This window comes from Delphinus delphis, chromosome 21 (genome assembly GCF_949987515.2).
Source record: "Delphinus delphis chromosome 21, mDelDel1.2, whole genome shotgun sequence".
In the NCBI taxonomy this organism is placed as follows: Eukaryota; Metazoa; Chordata; class Mammalia; order Artiodactyla; family Delphinidae; genus Delphinus; species Delphinus delphis.
Window position 1 is genome coordinate 28,803,443 of NC_082703.1, and position 18,703 is coordinate 28,822,145.

Genomic DNA, 18,703 nt, shown 5'->3' on the forward strand with positions numbered 1-18,703 from the left:
GATTCTGTGCCTTTTTTATGATATGATTTGTATAAATTATATTTTAATGATTCTCATCATCTGTAATAGATTTGAGTAAGCTATCTAGAATAGCACGTATTAGGAATAAGTCGTGGGTGTGGGTGTGTGTGTCAGTGCCACATGAGTGGAATGAGTGGACCTAGTATTGGCTTCATCTACTACCAGAGATCAGAGTTGTTATTTAATGAGGAGTTTTGATTATGTTTTCAGCTTCCCAGATCGTTGAAAAGTCTGACGATAACACCGTTAACGCTCTGTGTGAAGCATCTTTGAACCTTTCGCGTGATACTTTGTGTTCAGGTAAAATTATTTTCACAAAAGCTTCGTTCTGTGCATGGTTTATTCTTTAATCTCTTTGGCGTGTACTGAAATTATTTGCCCACGTATCTTAAGTAATCACCATCTTTTTATTTCATACTTGATGCATGTGTGAAACAAGTGACAACAATAACTAGCTCAGTTTCATCGTTGGCTGTGCCGTGGGCACTGCTCGCGTGTCTGTATCTTGTCTGATTGTCCTGTTAGCCCCGTGACGCAGGCCCCGTCGTTGTCCCCCTCCTGCCGGTGAGAAAGTCCGGCCAGCGAGAAGTCAGACAGCTCGTAAGAGGTCACACCATTTGTGAGCGGCCGAGCTGGGCTTCGAAGTAGGCAGTCTGACTTCAGAGTTTACTCTCTTATGCCGTGTCATGCTGCTTGCCAGCCTTTTGAAAAGTGAGCTAAGCTTATTCAGCTGCTAAAATTAAACACGTCCTATGTTTCCAGCTGCTGACTTAGAGACACGCAGCACCACCCGCCCGCTGGGCTTCTCTCTGCTCCCTGGGGGCTGCCCCTCTCCTCCCTCTTAAAAAGTAGAGTCTTAGTGGTGTCAGTCAGTAAGTTAAGACATCTCTGTTGCCTCTGGTGTGGAGTTTCTATAAACTGGGGGTCCTCCATCTGTTCAGCAAGCGCCGAGCCCCTATCAGAGGAGCCAGTGCTGGGCCAACGGCTCCGGATTCCAGAAAGCAGTGTCTGTGCTGGGGGCCTCTAGGCTAGGGAGGGGGGCAGATAGGAGTATAAGCACAGGGCGGTGACACACATGCTCTTAAAGGTTTGGGTGGAATTCTGTGTAGCAGAGGAGGACGTGCAAGACCAGAGCTGGTGAAGTCTGGGAGGATTTGCAGAGGTCTGACGTCCGAGGTGGGTTTCGAAGGAAGGGTAGTGTTTATCCAGGTTAGAGCGTGGAGCAGGGGGAGTGTAAAGGCAGCTTTTGGGAGCTGGGCAGAGCTTCGCGTTACCCTCAAGAAACGTGTAGGAAGGTGCGTGGAGAGCCAGAGCCCTGAGATGTGCCAGGCGGTTCCTGGAATTTGAATACAGAGTGAGGACTTTGGCAGGCAGCAGGGAGCCTGGGCAGCCGAGTTCATGGTGGTTGACTAGAGCCTGAACGCAGTGGTCCTTCATTCTCGGACTCCTGGCCTCCTCGAGGCCTCAGTGACGGGGTGCGGACGCTGTTCGTGGAGCGAGGCGCCCGGGCGTGTGAACATGCAGAGCACCACGCCCTCTCCGACCCCACCTTGTTCCCCGCGCACGGGGAAGCCCGGGTCCCCTGGTTAGAAATGCCGGCCAGGAGAGTGTCCTCACCTGCCGTGAGAAGCGGGTGTGGGTGACGCCCTTCTGAAGCAGGAGCCGTGCTTAGGGAGGGTCGCTTTATCACGTTATGGGCGGACTGAGAATTAGTCTTGTAATAATGTAAACCATTAAAAAGTTGGTTCTTTATTAATGTTTTCCAGAGGACTCCTTTGCTGGTGTTCTGCGCTTGTCTTTTGACGATCTTTGTGGGAGCTCTGGATGTGGGACTCAGCAGAGGAGACTGGGAGGATTCCTTGACGAAAGTAAAAGCGCTGCGTGTGCTTCCTCAGCTGTGTTGAAAACGAGAAGTGTCCGTCCGCCAGCATCTCCCGGGCCCCTTGGTCAGTTAACCCTTCACCAGCCCCCCGGCAGCCTTTCCAAGGGAGACACCCACCGGCAGAGGGTTGCTGCGGGCCAAGTCATCACCCCCGACGTGAAGCCAGCACGGGAGCCGGCTGAGGGGGTGTTTGATGAGAAGAGGGGCCTGTCTCCTACGCCATCTGTAACAAATGAGCCCGCCGGGGGCCCTTCATGTCCCCAGAGCCCCTCAGCCACGAGAAGAAGGGTGTCGGCGAACTCCAGTCCACCCCTGGAGGAGAGACTGAGCAAGAGGCGGTGCCTCGGGTGGCCCCCCGCGCCCCGGCTACAGCTGGAGAACAGCCCGAAGTGTGCGAGCAGCTCTGCCGTGGAGACTCTGGGCCGCGGGGAGTCCTCGTACGATGATTACTTTTCTCCCGATAACCTCAAGGAGAGGGACTCGGGGAGCCTCCTTCCCGGGGTGCAGCCGCCCGCCGGCCCTGCCCTGCTCCACTGCATGAGGAGCCTTTCTAGGAGAGAGAGGACCAGCCTCCTGGAAAGGGCTGACTTCTCCTGCATCGGCAGAAGCCCCAGGTCAGCCGGTGGTACCGACTCAACGGTGAAGGCTGGCTTCCGTCTCCAGAAGCCTGCAAACTACGGAGCTGATCCTGGCTTGAGCAGCGTGACTTCTAAGGAAACGCCTGCTGCTGAAGGAACCCCAGGGGACTGTCCCGGGGCCGAGGCTCGGGGAGGGGGAGACGCCCGCCCGGGCGGGAGTGACTCTCCCCATACCCTCAACGGACTCACTCCTCAGAAGGGACTTCGAGGTGATTTTACTTCTTTAAAAGGAAGCAATAAAGAAGTGAGAGGATGGATTGACATAACAAGCACACAGAAAGGAGACACTCCTTCCGAAATGGTGAATTCCCCTGAAAGTGAAGCACAAAGTGATGATAAGCTGAACTTTGTAGGCGACTGGGATGTGGAAAAGTCTGCAGAGGCAATGGAAGAGTTACCCCGAGGATGTAGTGAAAGTATGTGAACCTCCTTTACTGGTCTCTCCACTATAAGAATATGTAGTAGTGCGTCCATCTTCCACGTTTATCACAACTTTTTCATAATCAAAATTTCCTTTTTTCCCTTTTATTAAACTTTAAAGAATGTATGTTTGATATTTACAGCGATAAATTCTTTAACTTCTTGAGGAATAGACAGCTTACTGCCCCATGGAATTTCTAGGTTCCTTGGTCAAACCTGTTATTAGGAATACATTTCTCTAAGTCTTACAGGTGAAAAGAAAAGGTGATGTCTGGATGTGTTGTGTGAGCAATGGACTAGAGTGAGCGCTTTTCCTTGTTTCAGTGCAGCCTGTCACTGCAGCATCACTGTGCAAAGAGGCACGTGAGTGGAGGTCTTTTAAAACTCTCAGTTTGTAATGGTGAGGCCGTTTATTTTAGAAGGGAAATTGAGGAGTGTAAGCCATTCATTCTGTTAAGAAAAGATAAATGTGGAAACAAGTTAATATTTATTTTTGAAGAAACTGGGCAATTTAGCTATGAAGAAATTTTTTAAGTATTTTTAAGTAAATAGTTCATTGTAACAGGCCTTATTAGATTTCTATTTATTTGCTTTAAGCACGTCATTTAAATAGATATATTCCTATCTGTAATTTAGTTGTAACCATAGTAATGAACTATGTCATAGCAAAAGTAGCAACAGTTTTGCACTTTCTGATGATAAGCACAGACAGGTTTCAGCAAGCAAAAGTGAAGAAATCTTGAACTTAAACCACCTTCACCTAAAGATTGGGTTAAAATTTTGATAAGGCCAAGTTTATTCTTCATTATTTCTCTACTCCTTGAATCATTTTAACCACCCTTTTCAAGTTGGAGAAGTTATATGGACTGAAATATAATCACAGATGCATTGCATATCTTTTCCTTGGGTATGAACTCCCCAAAATCATCTCAGTAAAAGAATTTAATTTGTATATCATTAACCTTCTTTTTATGTCTGAGCTTTCTGATATATATAAAACTTTATTATGTATTTATAAAATATATAAAATTTGACATAAAACTATATTTTACGTTCCATTAGGGTTAGTATGTGTTTTCAAAATATTTATTTTAAAATCATGTCAAGCCTAAAATTAATATAAAACAGTGAGTGTACGGAATTATTTTGGTAGCTAAGACTATCCCGTTCTTGAAGCTTACATTCTCGTTCTCAGTTTTCATCTTGTGTATTCTTTCAGCTTTTGAATAATGCTTAATGACATGCAAATATAAGTCAAGTAAAAAAAAAAAAAAAAAAATCTGCTTCCAGGCGGTGTGAGCACCCTGCAGCCCCAGTGCTGTGCACAGTGTGATGGTCCTGCTCTGGGGCTCACCGCCATGTCCAGGGCCCCGAGGGTTCTGGGGCTCACGGGCTGTAGGCAGGGCCCTGGCGTAACTGAATCTCAGAGACGGAATCAGATATTCTGTGTTCCCTAACGTAAGGACATGTAGATTGGTCTTGTTTTACGTCATCCCAAGAGAGAGAAAATCATTGAATATAGGACAGGAAAAGACTTACCTATTGTCTAGCCTAAACCTAGGTCTTTGTTTTATGGTGGTAAAATAAAGACCCACTGATGTCTTAGGTGGTCCACAGTCAGTCCACCTGGCATCTCACCTCTCTCTGGGACCCCCCCCCCACCCCCGCCCAGGTAAAAGCACATGGCCTGCGGGCTACCTTAGACATTCGTAGATGCCGAAATTGCGAAGCGGGGAAGCCCACTCTGTACTCCAAGCTGTACCTCTGCAAATCTTTTATGTTGCAATAAAAGTCTTTTTTCAATTTCTGTTTCCGTTCACTTTTACTCATCACCCTTGTCAGTGTCTAAGATAGATAGTGTGCAGCAAAGGTTGTGAGAAGAGGTTACAAAGACACTCAGTGATAAACGTTAACAGAACAAGAATGGAGGGAGAAACTTCTGATTTTTAGAATAACCTTTGAAATCATGTTAACCAATAATTGTTTTCTTTCTAAGCTTTTCATTCTCTAGTTTCATAAAAATACACAAATACATGCTCAGTGTAAGAGAAACTGCTAAAAAGGGTAAAATCATCCTGTCCTACTCTCCTCATCTACCCCTTTCTGTTAGTTCATTTAACAGGGGTTTTGTGCACCTGTCGTGTCCCGGGTTCCCTTCTAGTTCCCAGGGAGACGGCAGAGAAGGAGGCAGCGCCCCCGCCCCCCAGAGGTTACATCCTAGTGAGGAGGAGGGGACAGCAGGTGTACGTCAGCATCATGCCAGGTAGCGTGCCGTGTGAGACAAGGGTGCTGGTTAGGTTAGGGAAGGCCTCTCGGAGGAGGTGACCTTGGCTCACAGGCCTGGGCGTGGGAGAACAGGTACCTCGTGGCTGGGGATCATGTTTCAGCCTGAGGAAGCAGCAAGTGCAAATGTCCTGAGGTAGAAAATGCCCACAAGCGCCGCAAGGAAGCCACCATAGCGACAGCTCTCTGGGCTGAGGGAGACGGGCAGGAAGTACAGTCAGAGAGGCCCCGACAAGCCTGGGGTGGCTTTGTTTTGTTTTCAAGTGTGATGAGCCACTGGCGGGTTTCAAGCAGGGAGTAACCAGTTGTGATTTTTGTTTTGGATGTAACCCTGGGAGTGTCTGCTAGAGGCAGTCAGCCAGCAGTTGTGTTTCCTTCCAGACATTGTGTGTGTGCGTGTGTGTATGTGTGTGTGTGTGTACAAACACACAAGTGCAAGAAGATGTTTTAGGGGGATTTTATCGCATACGTAGGATTACATTATCCCATTGCCTTAAAATCTGTTTTTTTGAAAAATACGTCGTTTCCGTATCAGTATCAACAGAGCAATAGGTCTACCTCATTTTAAAATATGTTTCAGGAGTCAATGAAATTTTTCTGTAATGAGTCAGATAGTAAATATTTTAGACTTTGTGGGCCAGGAGGCAAAATCAAGGTACATAGGTAGTTATACAATGAGAAAAAGACATTTTTACAAAATTTTTATCGGCTGAACTGAAAGTTGAGTATAACTTTTTTGTAATACAAGTCTAATGAGAGTAGAATTCTACTTTGGGGGAAGAATAACTTAATTGGGGTTCAGATTGAGTGATCTCATCAAAATTGATCGCTGATGTTTATTGAGGCTGACGTGTAATAAGATTTTACGTACTTCACCTTTGAAAATGCCGTTTCACACCGATAGCCGACCACTCCCGAAGCAGGCGGTTTTCATCGAGCACATGTTGCCTCGGAAGGATCTACAGGCTTTTATTAGTGTCCGCTGCGTGTGCCCTGTAGCACGTCCTCCTGGAGCAGGTGAAGCTCCTCCGCTGTGCAGTCGTGTGGGGTTTGAGTAAATCCCCTTTGCTCTTGCCTCAAGGTCTGCAAAACGTTGCTGGAACTGGAGCTTGCTTGTGGGAGACACATCCACATCAAATTAGCACGACAATGGAGATCTTCTTGTTTTAACTTCTGGCACCGCAGGACAGGAAGTATGTAAAGCTGCTAGATGTCACTTACGTGTGGAAATGGCTTTCCACCCCCTGTGGCATTGCTGACCACAGCTCTTCGGATGCCCACCTGAGGTCCGTTTTCACTGTCAACTAGGTAAAGCCGATTCATCATCCTGAATTAGCGCACAGCTTGGCCGATGCTCGTTTCTCAGTAACAAAGGTGGCTGGAGTGGTCCCACGGGTGCCGCGTGGCCACCGGCAGGAGCAGAAGGAAATCCTTTCCACACCCATGCCCTCACTGTGGTCCCTTGGTCTGAGAGAGGCTTTGCTGTGGATGATGGAATTGCATGTCAGCACAGACACGTGCCTTATCTAAACAGATTGGCCATGTCCAATTATTAGGTTCTTTTGGATGAATCATAGTCGCCAGTAGAGGTTGATGAAGGCTAGTTTGCCGTCTTCTGCAAGCTCTGTCTACCAGCTCTGTCTCCAGACACGCAGATATTATAAAACATGATTGGCATGCAGATGGGGAACTGTCCACAGATCAGACCTATAAGCTGAAGTCCCCGGTCTTGTCCTTTAAGTTAACTGTCTGTACCTGATCTGAAAGGTTTAGTAGAGGCAGACGGGATTCTCGGGGCTCATTTCTGGAAACTGGGCAGCATCAGGCCACTAGATAACCCTCAGCCCTGCAGTTTCTTATAGGACCATTTAGGGACCAAGTCTTGGATATGACCCCTGGGTACCAGCTATGGCACGTGCCCTACTCATACGTGGGTAGGAGGGCCCTGTGATATTCTAGCCAATCCATGAATTTAACTGAGAAACATTCCTGGCATCCATTACTCTGATTAACAAGCCGATGATATCACCAGTTACCACTCATTTCTTTCATCCATTTTGCCAGTTAACAAAGCATCTAGTATTGGGCGGGAGGGTTTATAGGAGTTGTCTCTAAAGTGTGATGTTTCTGTGAGCTCACCACTACTGGCGGGGGTGTCTTGATAGGGAAGCAGTAGCTCACGTACTTCATGTCACACAGTCTGATGAAATGTGCTAACTTACAGCCTTCACGACACTGTGCTGCTCTGTCTTGGTGCACTAATCCTTGGGACAGAAATGGCAGGAGGGGTCTGCTGGCTTTGGTGGGTTTGTTGGTGGTCACTGCCTGTGTCTCTGAGTTGGGAAGGATTATGAGGCTTGGTCTTGGCTTTGAAGGACAAGGTGACATGAATAGTAGTGTCTGCTTAGAGAAGTGATTAACATGCTTCAGTAGCGGGTTTATCTGGATTATCACTTTAATTGCTGGAGAATTACAGGCAAAAATGCTATAGTAATTGTCTGTAGAAGGTATTTTGTATATGTCTTCATTTGTAACCCCAGGCAGGGAAGAATTGCTTTTATAATTTCAGATTTGTTTTGCAGCCTTTTGAGAAAGTGATAATCTTATTTTGATGTAGTTGATACATCTCACTGAAGTCATCAGCAGATATACCATTTTCAATTGAATTAATTAAAAATATTTCATACATGTTTTACGAAAGCAAAGCCCAGCAAATTATAGGCACTTACGTATTCTTATTCAGTGTAGAACATTTTGTATATTCTGAATATTTCTTCATTTAAGAGAAAGTATGATTTACTATTGTACCAAGTAGGTAGGCATACATGTACATGTATCCCTTAAGTATTTAAAATTGAAGATTAATTATTGTACTTCAAGTAAAATACAAATATATTCAGAAGAGTGTTTCTCCACACCCTCTTCTCCAGAACCTGCCAGACCACTCACTGGAGGTAAGAAATCCTAACAGCTTGACGTAAGTTACTCAACCTATGTGGCTACAAGGAGGATATTAGAACCCACTGATTATTTGACTGCTTGATTTGTTTATTTGTGTATTTATTCATTTATTCGCTAATCACCTATGTCCAGCACATAAGCACAAGGAGAGTTAATGATGTAAAGCTCTGTCCATTTCCCTTCAGGAGCTTAGACATGCAGGGAAGACGGAGTCAAGTTAATCCATATATGAGGATCAGGCAATTCAAAAGATGGAGAGATGACCCCCAATGGGAGAGGTTATATGGTATTAAAACTGATATACGTATTTAAAATCCAGATTTTAATTATCTCTACAATGATTATAAAGGAAAAGATTCCACATCATCTTTTGAAGATCATCATTAGATTTTATTTTTGTTTTCTTGGTTAACAAAGTGAACTTGATATTTTAGCAAATGAATGTGTGTGTGTGTGTGTGTGTGTGTGTGTGTGTGTATTGTCACCTGAGTATTGCTTGTATAGAACTTGTGAACTGGCACGTATCCAAATCCCAAAAGTATATATGGAAAGGATTTTTCCTGGGAGTCTTTTAAGGCTCTTTCCACAGTTTTAATATTCTGCATTCTACATTGTTCTTAAATAATTCATTATTCAGATTTTAGGAGCTCAGAAGAAATTTCCCACTGGGACCGCGTTAACATTTTCTATTGATTAGTATACGCCTTTATTGTTAAAATTATAGATTCTTAAAAATCAGCCTTCAGAAGCCTTTTTTTCTTCGATATAGTTGATCTTAGAGTGTCTTGTACCTGTAAATATTAATTGCTTTAATATATTATTAGTAACAATATTATTAGTCTTAATTCTGTGTCTTGGAAGTAGGAAAGTAGGCTGTGCAGGAGGATAGATTGTCGGGAATAAGTTTATTTTGTATTTCTCTGCCCTGGACAAAACATGGACCAGGTTTCTTTTCTTTTTTATTTGTAACATCTTCATTGGAGTATAATTGCTTTACAATGGTGTGTTAGTTTCTGCTGTACAACATAGTAAATCAGCTATACATAAACATGTATCCCCATATCTCCTCCCTCTTGCATCTCCCTCCCACCCTCCCTATCCCACCCCTCTAGGTGGTCACAAAGCACCAAGCTGATCTCCCTGTGCTATGCGGCTGCTTCCCACTAGCTAGCTATTTTACATTTGGTAGTGTATATAAGTCCATGCCACTTTCTCACTTCGTCCCAGCTTCCCCTTCCCCTTCCCCGTGCCTCAGGTTCATTCTCTACATCTGCATCTTTATTCCTGTCCTGCCCCTGGGTTCTTCAGAACCTTTTTTTTTTTAGATTCCATATATATGTGTTAGCATACGGTACTTGTTTTTCTTTCTGACTTACTTCACTCTGTATGATAGTCTCTAGGTCCATCCACCTCACTACAAATAACTCAATTTCATTTCTTTTTATGGCGGAGTAATATTCTTTTGTATATAATATGTGCCACATCTTCTTTATCCATTCATCTGTTGATGGACACTTAGGTTGCTTCCATGTCCTGGCTATTGTAAATAGAGCTGCAATGAACATTGTGGTACGTGCTTCTTTTTGAATTATGGTTTTCTCGGGGTATATGCCCAGTAGTGGGATTTCAGGGTCATATGGTAGTTCTTTTTTTAGTTTTTTGAGTAACCTCCATACTGTTCTCCATAGTAGCTGGTATCAATTTACATTCCCACCAGCAGTGCAAGAGGGTTCCCTTTTCTCCACACCCTCTCCAGCATTTACTGTTTCTGAATTTTGTGATGATGGCCATTCTGACTGGTGTGAGGTGATACCTCATTGTAGTTTTGATTTGCATTTCTCTAGTGATTAGTGATGTTGAGCATCCTTTCATGTGTTTGTTGGCAATCTGTATGTCTTCTTTGGAGAAATGTCTCTTTAGGTCTTCTTCCCATTTTTGGATTGCATTGTATGTTTTTCTGATATTGAGCTGTATGAACTGCATGTATATTTTGGAGATTAATCCTTTGTCCGTTGCTTCGTTTGCAAGTATTTTCTCCCATTCTGAGGGTTGTCTTTTCATCTTATTTATGGGTTCCTTTGCTGTGCAAAAGGTTTTAAGTTTCATTAGGTCCCATCTGTTTATTTTTGTTTTTATTTCCATTTCTCTAGGAAGTGGGTCAGAAAGATCTTGCTGTGGTGTATGTCATAGAGTGTTCTGCCTATATTTTCCTCTAAGTTTTATAGTGTCTGGCCTTACATTTAGGTCTTTAATCTCTTTTGATTTTATATTTGTGTATGGTGTTAGGGAGTGTTCTAATTTCATTCTTTGACATGTAGCTGTCCAGTTTTCCCAGCACCACTTATTGAAGAGGCTGTCTTATCTCCATTGTATATTCTTGCCTCCTTTATCAAAAATAAGTTGACCATATGTGTGTGGGTTTATCTCTGGGCTTTCTATCCTGTTCCATTGATCTATATTTCTGTTTTTGTGCCAGTACCACACTGTCTTGATTACTGTAGCTTTGTAGTATAGTCTGAAGTCCGGGAGCCTGATTCCTCCAGCTCTGTTTTTCTTTCTAGGATTGCTTTGGCTATTCGGGGTCTTTTGTGTTTCCATACAAATTGTGAACTTTTTTGTTCTAGTTCTGTGAAAAATGCTATTGGTAGTTTGATAGGGATTGCACTGAATCTGTAGGTTGCTTTGGGTAGTATAGTCATTTTCACAATGTTGATTCTTCCAATCCAAGAATGTGGTATATCTCTCCATCTGTTTGTATCATCTTCAATTTCTTTCATCAGTGTCTTCTAGTTTTCTGCATACAGGTCTTCTGTCTCCTTAGGTAGGTTTATTCCTAGGTGTGTTTTTCTTTTTGTTGCAGTGGTAAATGGGAGTGTTTCCTTAATTTCTCTTTCAGATTTTTCATCATTAGTGTATAGGAATGTAAGAGGTTTCTGTGCATTAATTTTATATCCTGCTACTTTACCAAATTCATTGATTAGCTCTAGTAGTTTTCTGGTAGCATCTTTAGGATTCTCTATGTATAGTATCATGTCATCTGCAAATAGTGACAGCTTTACTTCTTCTTTTCCAATTTGTATCCCTTTTATTTCCTTTTCTTCTCTGATTGCTGTGGGTAAAACTTCCAAAACTATGTTGAATAAGAGTGGTGAGAGCGGGCAACCTTGTCTTGTTCCTGATCTTAGTGGAAATGCTTTCAGTTTTTCACCATTGAGGACGATGTTTGGCTGTGGGTTTGTCATATATGGCCTTTATTATGTTGAGGAAAGTTCCCTCTATGCCTACTTTCTGGAGGGTTTTTATCATACATGGGCGTTGAATTTTGTCGAAAGCTTTCTCTGCATCTATTGAGATGATCATATGGTTTTTCTCCTTCAATTTGTTAATATGATGTATCACGTTGATTGATTTGCGTATATTGAAGAATCCTTGCATTCCTGGAATAAACCCCACTTGATCATGGTGTATGATCCTTTTAATGTGCTGTTGGATTCTGTTTGCTAGTATTTTGTTGAGGATTTTTGCATCTATGTTCATCAGTGATATTGGCCTGTAGTTTTCTTTCTTTGTGACATCCTTGTCTGGTTTTGGTATCAGGGTGATGGTGGCCTCGTAGAATGAGTTTGGGAGTGTTCCTCCCTCTGCTATATTTTGGAAGAGTTTGAGAAGGATAGGTGTTAGCTCTTCTCTAATTGATAGAATTCGCCTGTGAAGCAGTCTGGTCCTGGGCTTTTGTTTGTTGGAAGATTTTTAATCACAGTTTCAATTTCAGTGCTTGTGATTGGTCTGTTCATATTTTCTATTTCTTCCTGGTTCAGTCTTTTCAGGTTGTGCCTTTCTAAGAATTTGTCCATTTCTTCCAGGTTGTCCATTTTATTGGCATAGAGTAGCTTGTAGTAATCTCTCATGATCCTTTGTATTTCTGCAGTGTCAGTTGTTACTTCTTCTTTTTCATTTCTAATTCTATTGATTTGAGTCTTCTCCCTTTTTTTCTTGATGAGTCTGGCTAATGGTTTATCAGTTTTGTTTATCTTCTCAAAGAACCAGCTTTTAGTTTTATTGATCTTTGCTATCATTTCCTTCATTTCTTTTTCATTTATTTCTGATCTGATTTTTATGATTTCTTTCCTTCTGCTAACTTTGGGGTGTTTTTGTTCTTCTTTCTCTAATTGCTTTAGGTGCAAGTTTAGGTTGTTTATTTGAGATGTTTCCTGTTTCTTAAGGTAGGATTGTATTGCTATAAACTTCCCTCTTAGAACTGCTTTTGCTGCATCCCATAGGTTTTGGGTCCTCGTGTCTCCATTGTCATTTGTTTCTAGGTATTTTTTTATTTCCTCTTTGACTTCTTCAGTGATCACTTCGTTATTAAGTAGTGTATTGTTTAGCTTCCATGTGTTTGTATTTTTTACAGATCTTTTCGTGTAATTGATATCTAGTCTCATAGCATTGTGGTCGGAAAAGGTACTTGATACAATTTCAATTTTCTTAAATTTACCAAGGCTTGATTTGTGACCCAAGATATGATCTATCCTGGAGAATGTTCCATGAGCACTAGAGAAAAATGTGTGTTCTGTTGTTTTTGGATGGAATGTCCTATAAATATCAATTAAGTCCATCTTGTTTAATGTATCATTTAAAGCTTGTGTTTCCTTATTTATTTTCATTTTGGATGATCTGTCCATTGGTGAAAGTGGGATGTTAAAGTCCCCTACTATGATTGTGTTACTGTCCATTTCCCCTTTTATGGCTGTTAGTATTTGCCTTATGTATTGAGGTGCTCCTATGTTGGGTGCATAAATATTTACAATTGTTATGTCTTCTTCTTGGATTGATCCCTTGATCATTATGTAGTGTCCTTCTTTGTCTCTTGTAATAGTCTTTATTTTAAAGTCTATTTTGTCTGATATGAGAATTGCTACTCGAGCTTTCTTTTGGTTTCCATTTGCATGAAATATCTTTTTCCATCCCCTTAATTTCAGTCTGTACGTGTCTCTAGGTCTGAAGTGGGTCTCTTGTAGACAGCAAATATATGGGTCTTGTTTTTGTATCCATTCAGCCAATCTGTGTCTTTTGGTGGGAGCATTTAGTCCATTTACATTTAAGGTAATTATCGATATGTATGTTCCTATTCCCATTTTCTTAATTGTTTTGGGTTCGTTATTGTAGGTCTTTTCCTTCCCTCGTGTTTCTTGCCTAGAGAAGTTCCTTTAGCAGTTGTTGTAGAGCTGGTTTGGTGGTGCTGAACTCTCTCAGCTTTTGCTTGTCTGTAAAGGTTTTAATTTCTCCATTAAATCTGAATGAGATCCTTGCTGGGTAGAGTAATCTTGGTTGCAGGTTTTTCTCCTTCATCACTTTAAATATGTCCTGCCAGTGCCTTCTGGCTTGCAGAGTTTCTGCTGAAAGATCAGCTCTTAACCTTATGGGGATTCCCTTGTGTGTTATTTGTTGTTTTTCCCTTACTGCTTTTAATATATTTTCTTTGTATTTAATTTTTGATAGTTTGATTAATATGTGTCTCGGAGTGTTTCTCCTTGGATTTATCCTGTATGGGACTCTCTGTGTTTCCTGGACTTGACTATTTCCTTTCCCATTTTAGGGAAGTTTTCAACTATAATCTCTCCAAATATTTTCTCAGTCCCTTTTTTTCCCTCTTCTTCTTGTGAGACCCCTATAATTCTAATGTTGGTGCATTTAATGTAGTCCCAGAAGTCTCTGAGACTGTCCTCAATTCCTTTCATTCTTTTTTCTTTATTCTGCTCTGTGGTAGTTATTTCCACTATTTTTTTTTTTTTTTTTAGCGGTACGCGGGCCTCTCACTGTTGTGGCCTCTCCCGTTGCAGAGCACAGGCTCTGGACGTGCAGGCTCAGCGGCCATGGCTCACGGGCCCAGCTGCTCCACGGTATGTGGGATCTTCCCAGACCGGGGCACGAACCCGTGTCCCCTGCATAGGCAGGCGGACTGTCAACCACTGCGCCACCAGGGAAGCCCTGTTTCCACTATTTTATCTTCCAGGTCACTTATCCATTCTTCTCCCTCAGTTATTCTGCTTTTGATTCCTTCTAGAGAATTTTAAATTTCACTTATTGTGTTGTTCATTATTGTTTGTTTGCTCTGTAGTTCTTCTAGGTCCTTGTTAAAAGTTTCTTGTATTTTCTCAATTTTATTTCCCAGATTTTGGATCATCTTTACTATCATTACTCCGAATTCTTTTTCAGGTAGACTGCCTGTTTCCTCTTCATTTGTTTGGTCTGGTGCGTTTTTACCTTGCTCCTTCATCTGTTTTGTGTTCCTCTGTCTTCTCATTTTGCTTACCTTACTGTGTTTGGGGTCTCCTTTTCACAGGCTGCAAGTTCGTAGTTCTTGTTGTTTTTGGTGTCTTTCCCCAGTGGCTAAGGTTGGTTCAGTGGGTTGTGTAGGCTTCCTGGTGGAGGGGACTAGTGCCTGTGTTCTGGTGGATGAGGCTGGATCTTGTCTTTCTGGTGGGCAGGACTGTGTCTGGTGGCGTGTTTTGGGGTGTCTTGGAACTTATTTTGATTTTACGTGGCCTCTCTGCTAATGGATGGGGTTGTGTTCCTGGCTTGCTAGTTGTTTGGCATAGGGTGTCTAGCACTGGGGCTTGCTGGTCGTTGAGTGGAGCTGGGTCTTAGCGTTGAGATGGAGATCTCTGGGCGAGCTCTCGCCGATTGATATTATGTGGGGCTGGGAGATCTTTGGTGGACCTATGTCCTGAACTCGGCTCTCCCACCTCAGAGGCTCAGGCCTGACACCCCGCTGGAGCATGAAGACCCTGTCAGCCACATGGCTTTTGGGAAGTCTGAGGTCTTCTGCCAGAATTCAGTAGGTGTTTTTCAGGAGCTTTTCCTTGTGTAGATGTATTTTTGATGTATTTATGGGGAGGAAGATGATCTCCACGTCTTACTCCTCCGCCATCTGGAAGCCATGTCCCCTAGTCTTCATGGACCAAGTTTCTCTTAATAAATTTAATGGTTTTCTGAACTGTATGTTCTCGTGCTGCCTTCGCCTGGTTCTGCCTCCAGAGAGATCTTCCCTTAGTATCAAAAGTATCTCTTAATCCTGCTCATTTCCATGGGGTGAGGGAAGGTAGTGATTTAACTAATTGACTCTGAGAGGCGAGTGAGTTCACTTTCTCACCTTGATGTATCAGTATTTGATGATATCGATGACCCAGACAAATTTCTGAATGGGGAAAATTCAGGCAACATAACAATAATAAACAGCCTGGGGTTGTGAAGTTCTTTTTCTCTGTATTTGATCCTTTTTTGAAAATCGAGGCAGTGAATCCCTTATATAATGAAGAATGAAAATGAGGGGAGAGAAAAGAGTCTAGGATCTATGACTGGTCCTGGACGATTGATAACACCCATCACCCTGGGATATGTCGAAGGAAGAACAGCTACAGGGTGGACCGTGGCACATCAGCCAAAATGTCTTGGGGGCGTTCATGATACGTGTCCGTTAGGTGGTTGGGTTTATCAAGTCGCACCTCAGGTGGGAGGTCTTAGCAAGGGACATTGAGCTAGGACCCTTCAGTAAAGGATGACTTCATGGGGTATGGTGAAATCACCTTTGAGGCAATGACAGCCCACTTAAGGAGCAACCGTAGCAAAGAGTCTCCAAGAGGTAGAGAGCCAGGAAGATGGGGCCAATGTTTGCTCACTGATCTGCCTGTTCTCACCTTCCTTGGCACTCTCAGCTGCTTTGGGTTTACTGATGACACCCTTAAAGAGAACATATTAGTCAATGACTGTAGCTGTTGTGAAATGCTCTTTTAATGTAACCACATAAGAAATCATTTGCTTGTATCATTTTGTGACTGCATGATTGTGAAAACATGTCATTAGCAATGTCAGTCTGTCTTAAGTTTTAAATGGCTGTAATGCGTAACCTGGATCTTTATGTCTACAAGGTGCTTTAAAGCCTGTTTCGTTGTTCTCAGCTAGAACTGAGGCAAAATGAGTGCAAGTGGGAAGCGTAGCATAGCTAGATCTTAGCACGAGCTGTTGTGTGCAGAATGTCCTTTCACGCGCCCTACGAACCCGTCCACTCCAAGTAAGATCTCTACTTAGCTAGCTGCAGCCATCGCCGGGGCTGGGCAGTCACCTGGGACTGAAATAGGACTGGGAGAGAAGTGAAACACAGGGAGAAATACAAGCTTGCTGGGGAGATGGTGGGATCAGCATGTGACTGGTTCGAGCCTCGAAGGAATCCAGTATTGGGGTGTATAGGTGGGTCAGGACCTGACCTTAAAAGATTTTGGGGGCCCAAGTTGAAGATAACTAGTTTGAATTCAGTGAAATACTTAAGCATTGTTGTTCTGCATTTTGTTTTCACTGAGCTAAAACCCCATTTTTGAAAGAAGAGTTAAAAGTTTCAAATCAGATCCTCCAAACTTAATTAGATCTGTTTTATCAGAGCATCCTATTTTATGGAAATATCTGCGCAACAGTCACTCTCATGTTATATGATTTTTAATTCCCGATGGCTCTTAAATCATTTTAGCCTTGTATCATGTTCATTTCTCTATGTCTACATTTTGTGTTGGGTTGTGAGCTCCCTAAGGGCGGAGACAGTAGTTGTGTATCTTCGCATCTCTGGTGGGCGGCCCCTGAGCACTAGATATTTGTTGATAAGCCCGTCAGTGACAGAGGGGGATGACACGGAAGGTGGGTGTGTGGCACGGCAGTGGCCGGGACCTGAGCATCCCCGAGGCCGCTGTGTGCCCTTCGTGTCAAGGTGTGAATTCTCCTACTGAGACCGTGTAAGTGGTGGCTGGTACGCTTAGTCCTTCTTCAAAGTATCAACAAAGTCAGACATCAGGCAGACTATTTGGGGAGGAAAGAATGAGCGTAGGGAGCACAACGTAAAGTCGTAGCAGTGATGAATCAAACATTTCACACTGCATTGTTGGCTACTTAGGGTTTCTACACCGTTTAGCATCTGACGAGACTGGATTTCACGTGATGAATATCTTCTTTTTGGTTTGTGTGTCTTCATGACGAGAGATTGGTCTCAGGTGGAAGTCTGTGGGGAGTAAAATCACCGCCTGTCATTTGTAGATTGTAACCTGAAACTTTGTACCGAAGACTGTTGGCTGGAGTAACTCAGACTCACCCCAAAGCTAAGGTTACTTATTTCCTCTAATACAGAACTGCCTTCTCTGAGAAGCTGGGTTTTGGTCAGTATGTAAAAACCTAAGAATTGGAGTTTGAATAGTGCATGAGGTATAGGCATCATTTTGCATCATCACGGGATGCATGGGATTCTGTCGAACTGGTACATTTTCATGGGACAGGCACAGTTGTTTCTGACCCTTGAGTTAGTGAATTGCTTGGGATATTGGAGTGGAATAAACTGAATGTTCTAACTAGATCTCAACAAGCAAGGAGTATGCAATGTTTATTTTAAAAGGCTATACTTTCTTATTACCACAATGCATAAGTAAATTAATTAAAAGTTTTTTCTTCAGCTTAAGTTGCGTTAGTATTCAGTCCATGTAGAGTGCTAACTAATCTTCAACCCACTTGGGTTTTAGGTGTTAAAAGAGGACCAGCAAGGCATGATGTTTTGGATGGCTCATGGGAAGCTTCAAGGATCTCGTCAGACCTCATGAGGAACCAAGGAAGAGAGAGAAAGGCCAGAAGGTTGGTGTGTGAAAATATTGTTTGAAACTTTCCGATGCTGAGGCATCATGATCTGCTCTGGGTTAATGAAACATAAACTCCTCTGCCCAGCTTGTATTTGATTTTTAAAAATTAATTATGGGTGGATGTTGGGAAACTCTGACAATAAAACCAAGAACGTTGGTCACATTCAGGGCAGAGAGTTACTGTTGGTGGAAGAGGCCTCCTCTTGCCCCTTTGCCAGCGCATTTCTCGCTTGTAAAAATGCCGCCAGCTTCCCTCGAGCAGGGAAGGTTGGTCATGCCAGCAACTGCTGTTGTTCTGTAGTCTGAATAAACAGTCACTAGGTAGGAGGTGAAGAACCCAACCATCTTCCATTTGTGAGCTAATCATGGTTTGACCCGAAGCCATCGGAGGGAAAGGTTTTTGTACTGAGGCCCGGGCACCCACTTCTCCATGGCTGCAGCCTCGGAACCCGGCTCTTTCTCTGAGGCTGTGTGGCGCTCTCGTTGCCCTGGAGGCTTACTCGGATAATGTGGGGAGGGCTTTGCATTTGTTGATTCTTCAGCATCTACCCTCATTGCTGAACTTTTGAATTAGCCACTCATTATCTTGGTACAGCTTTTGTACCTGCCCCGTGGGTGACCCCGGTAGAGAGCTGGTGCCCTGCGGCTGCATTTAGGTTTTGCTGCCCTGTGTTCCAGTCTCCTTCCTAGTTGCAGCATGGCCACTTAATGTTTTTCCTTTGGAAAAATTAAGAAAAAACCTGTTTGGCATTCATTCCACTGATACTTATGAAGTGTGCGGTGCTATCTATGTCCTGCTCCTCCAGATGCGTTCCGTCAGTGCTGAAGGG

General features: G+C 43.2%; 1 protein-coding gene across 1 annotated transcript in view; it reads left to right on the top strand.

The window, feature by feature from the left end:
• Positions 1–18,703, top strand: part of MCPH1 (microcephalin 1) — a 229,417-nt gene that overhangs the window by 31,228 nt on the left and 179,486 nt on the right. Inside the window, 4 exon segments of the mRNA XM_060001202.2 lie at positions 232–321; positions 1,788–2,957; positions 17,760–17,807; positions 17,810–17,868. Coding sequence (XP_059857185.2) covers positions 232–321; positions 1,788–2,957; positions 17,760–17,807; positions 17,810–17,868 — 1,367 coding nt within the window.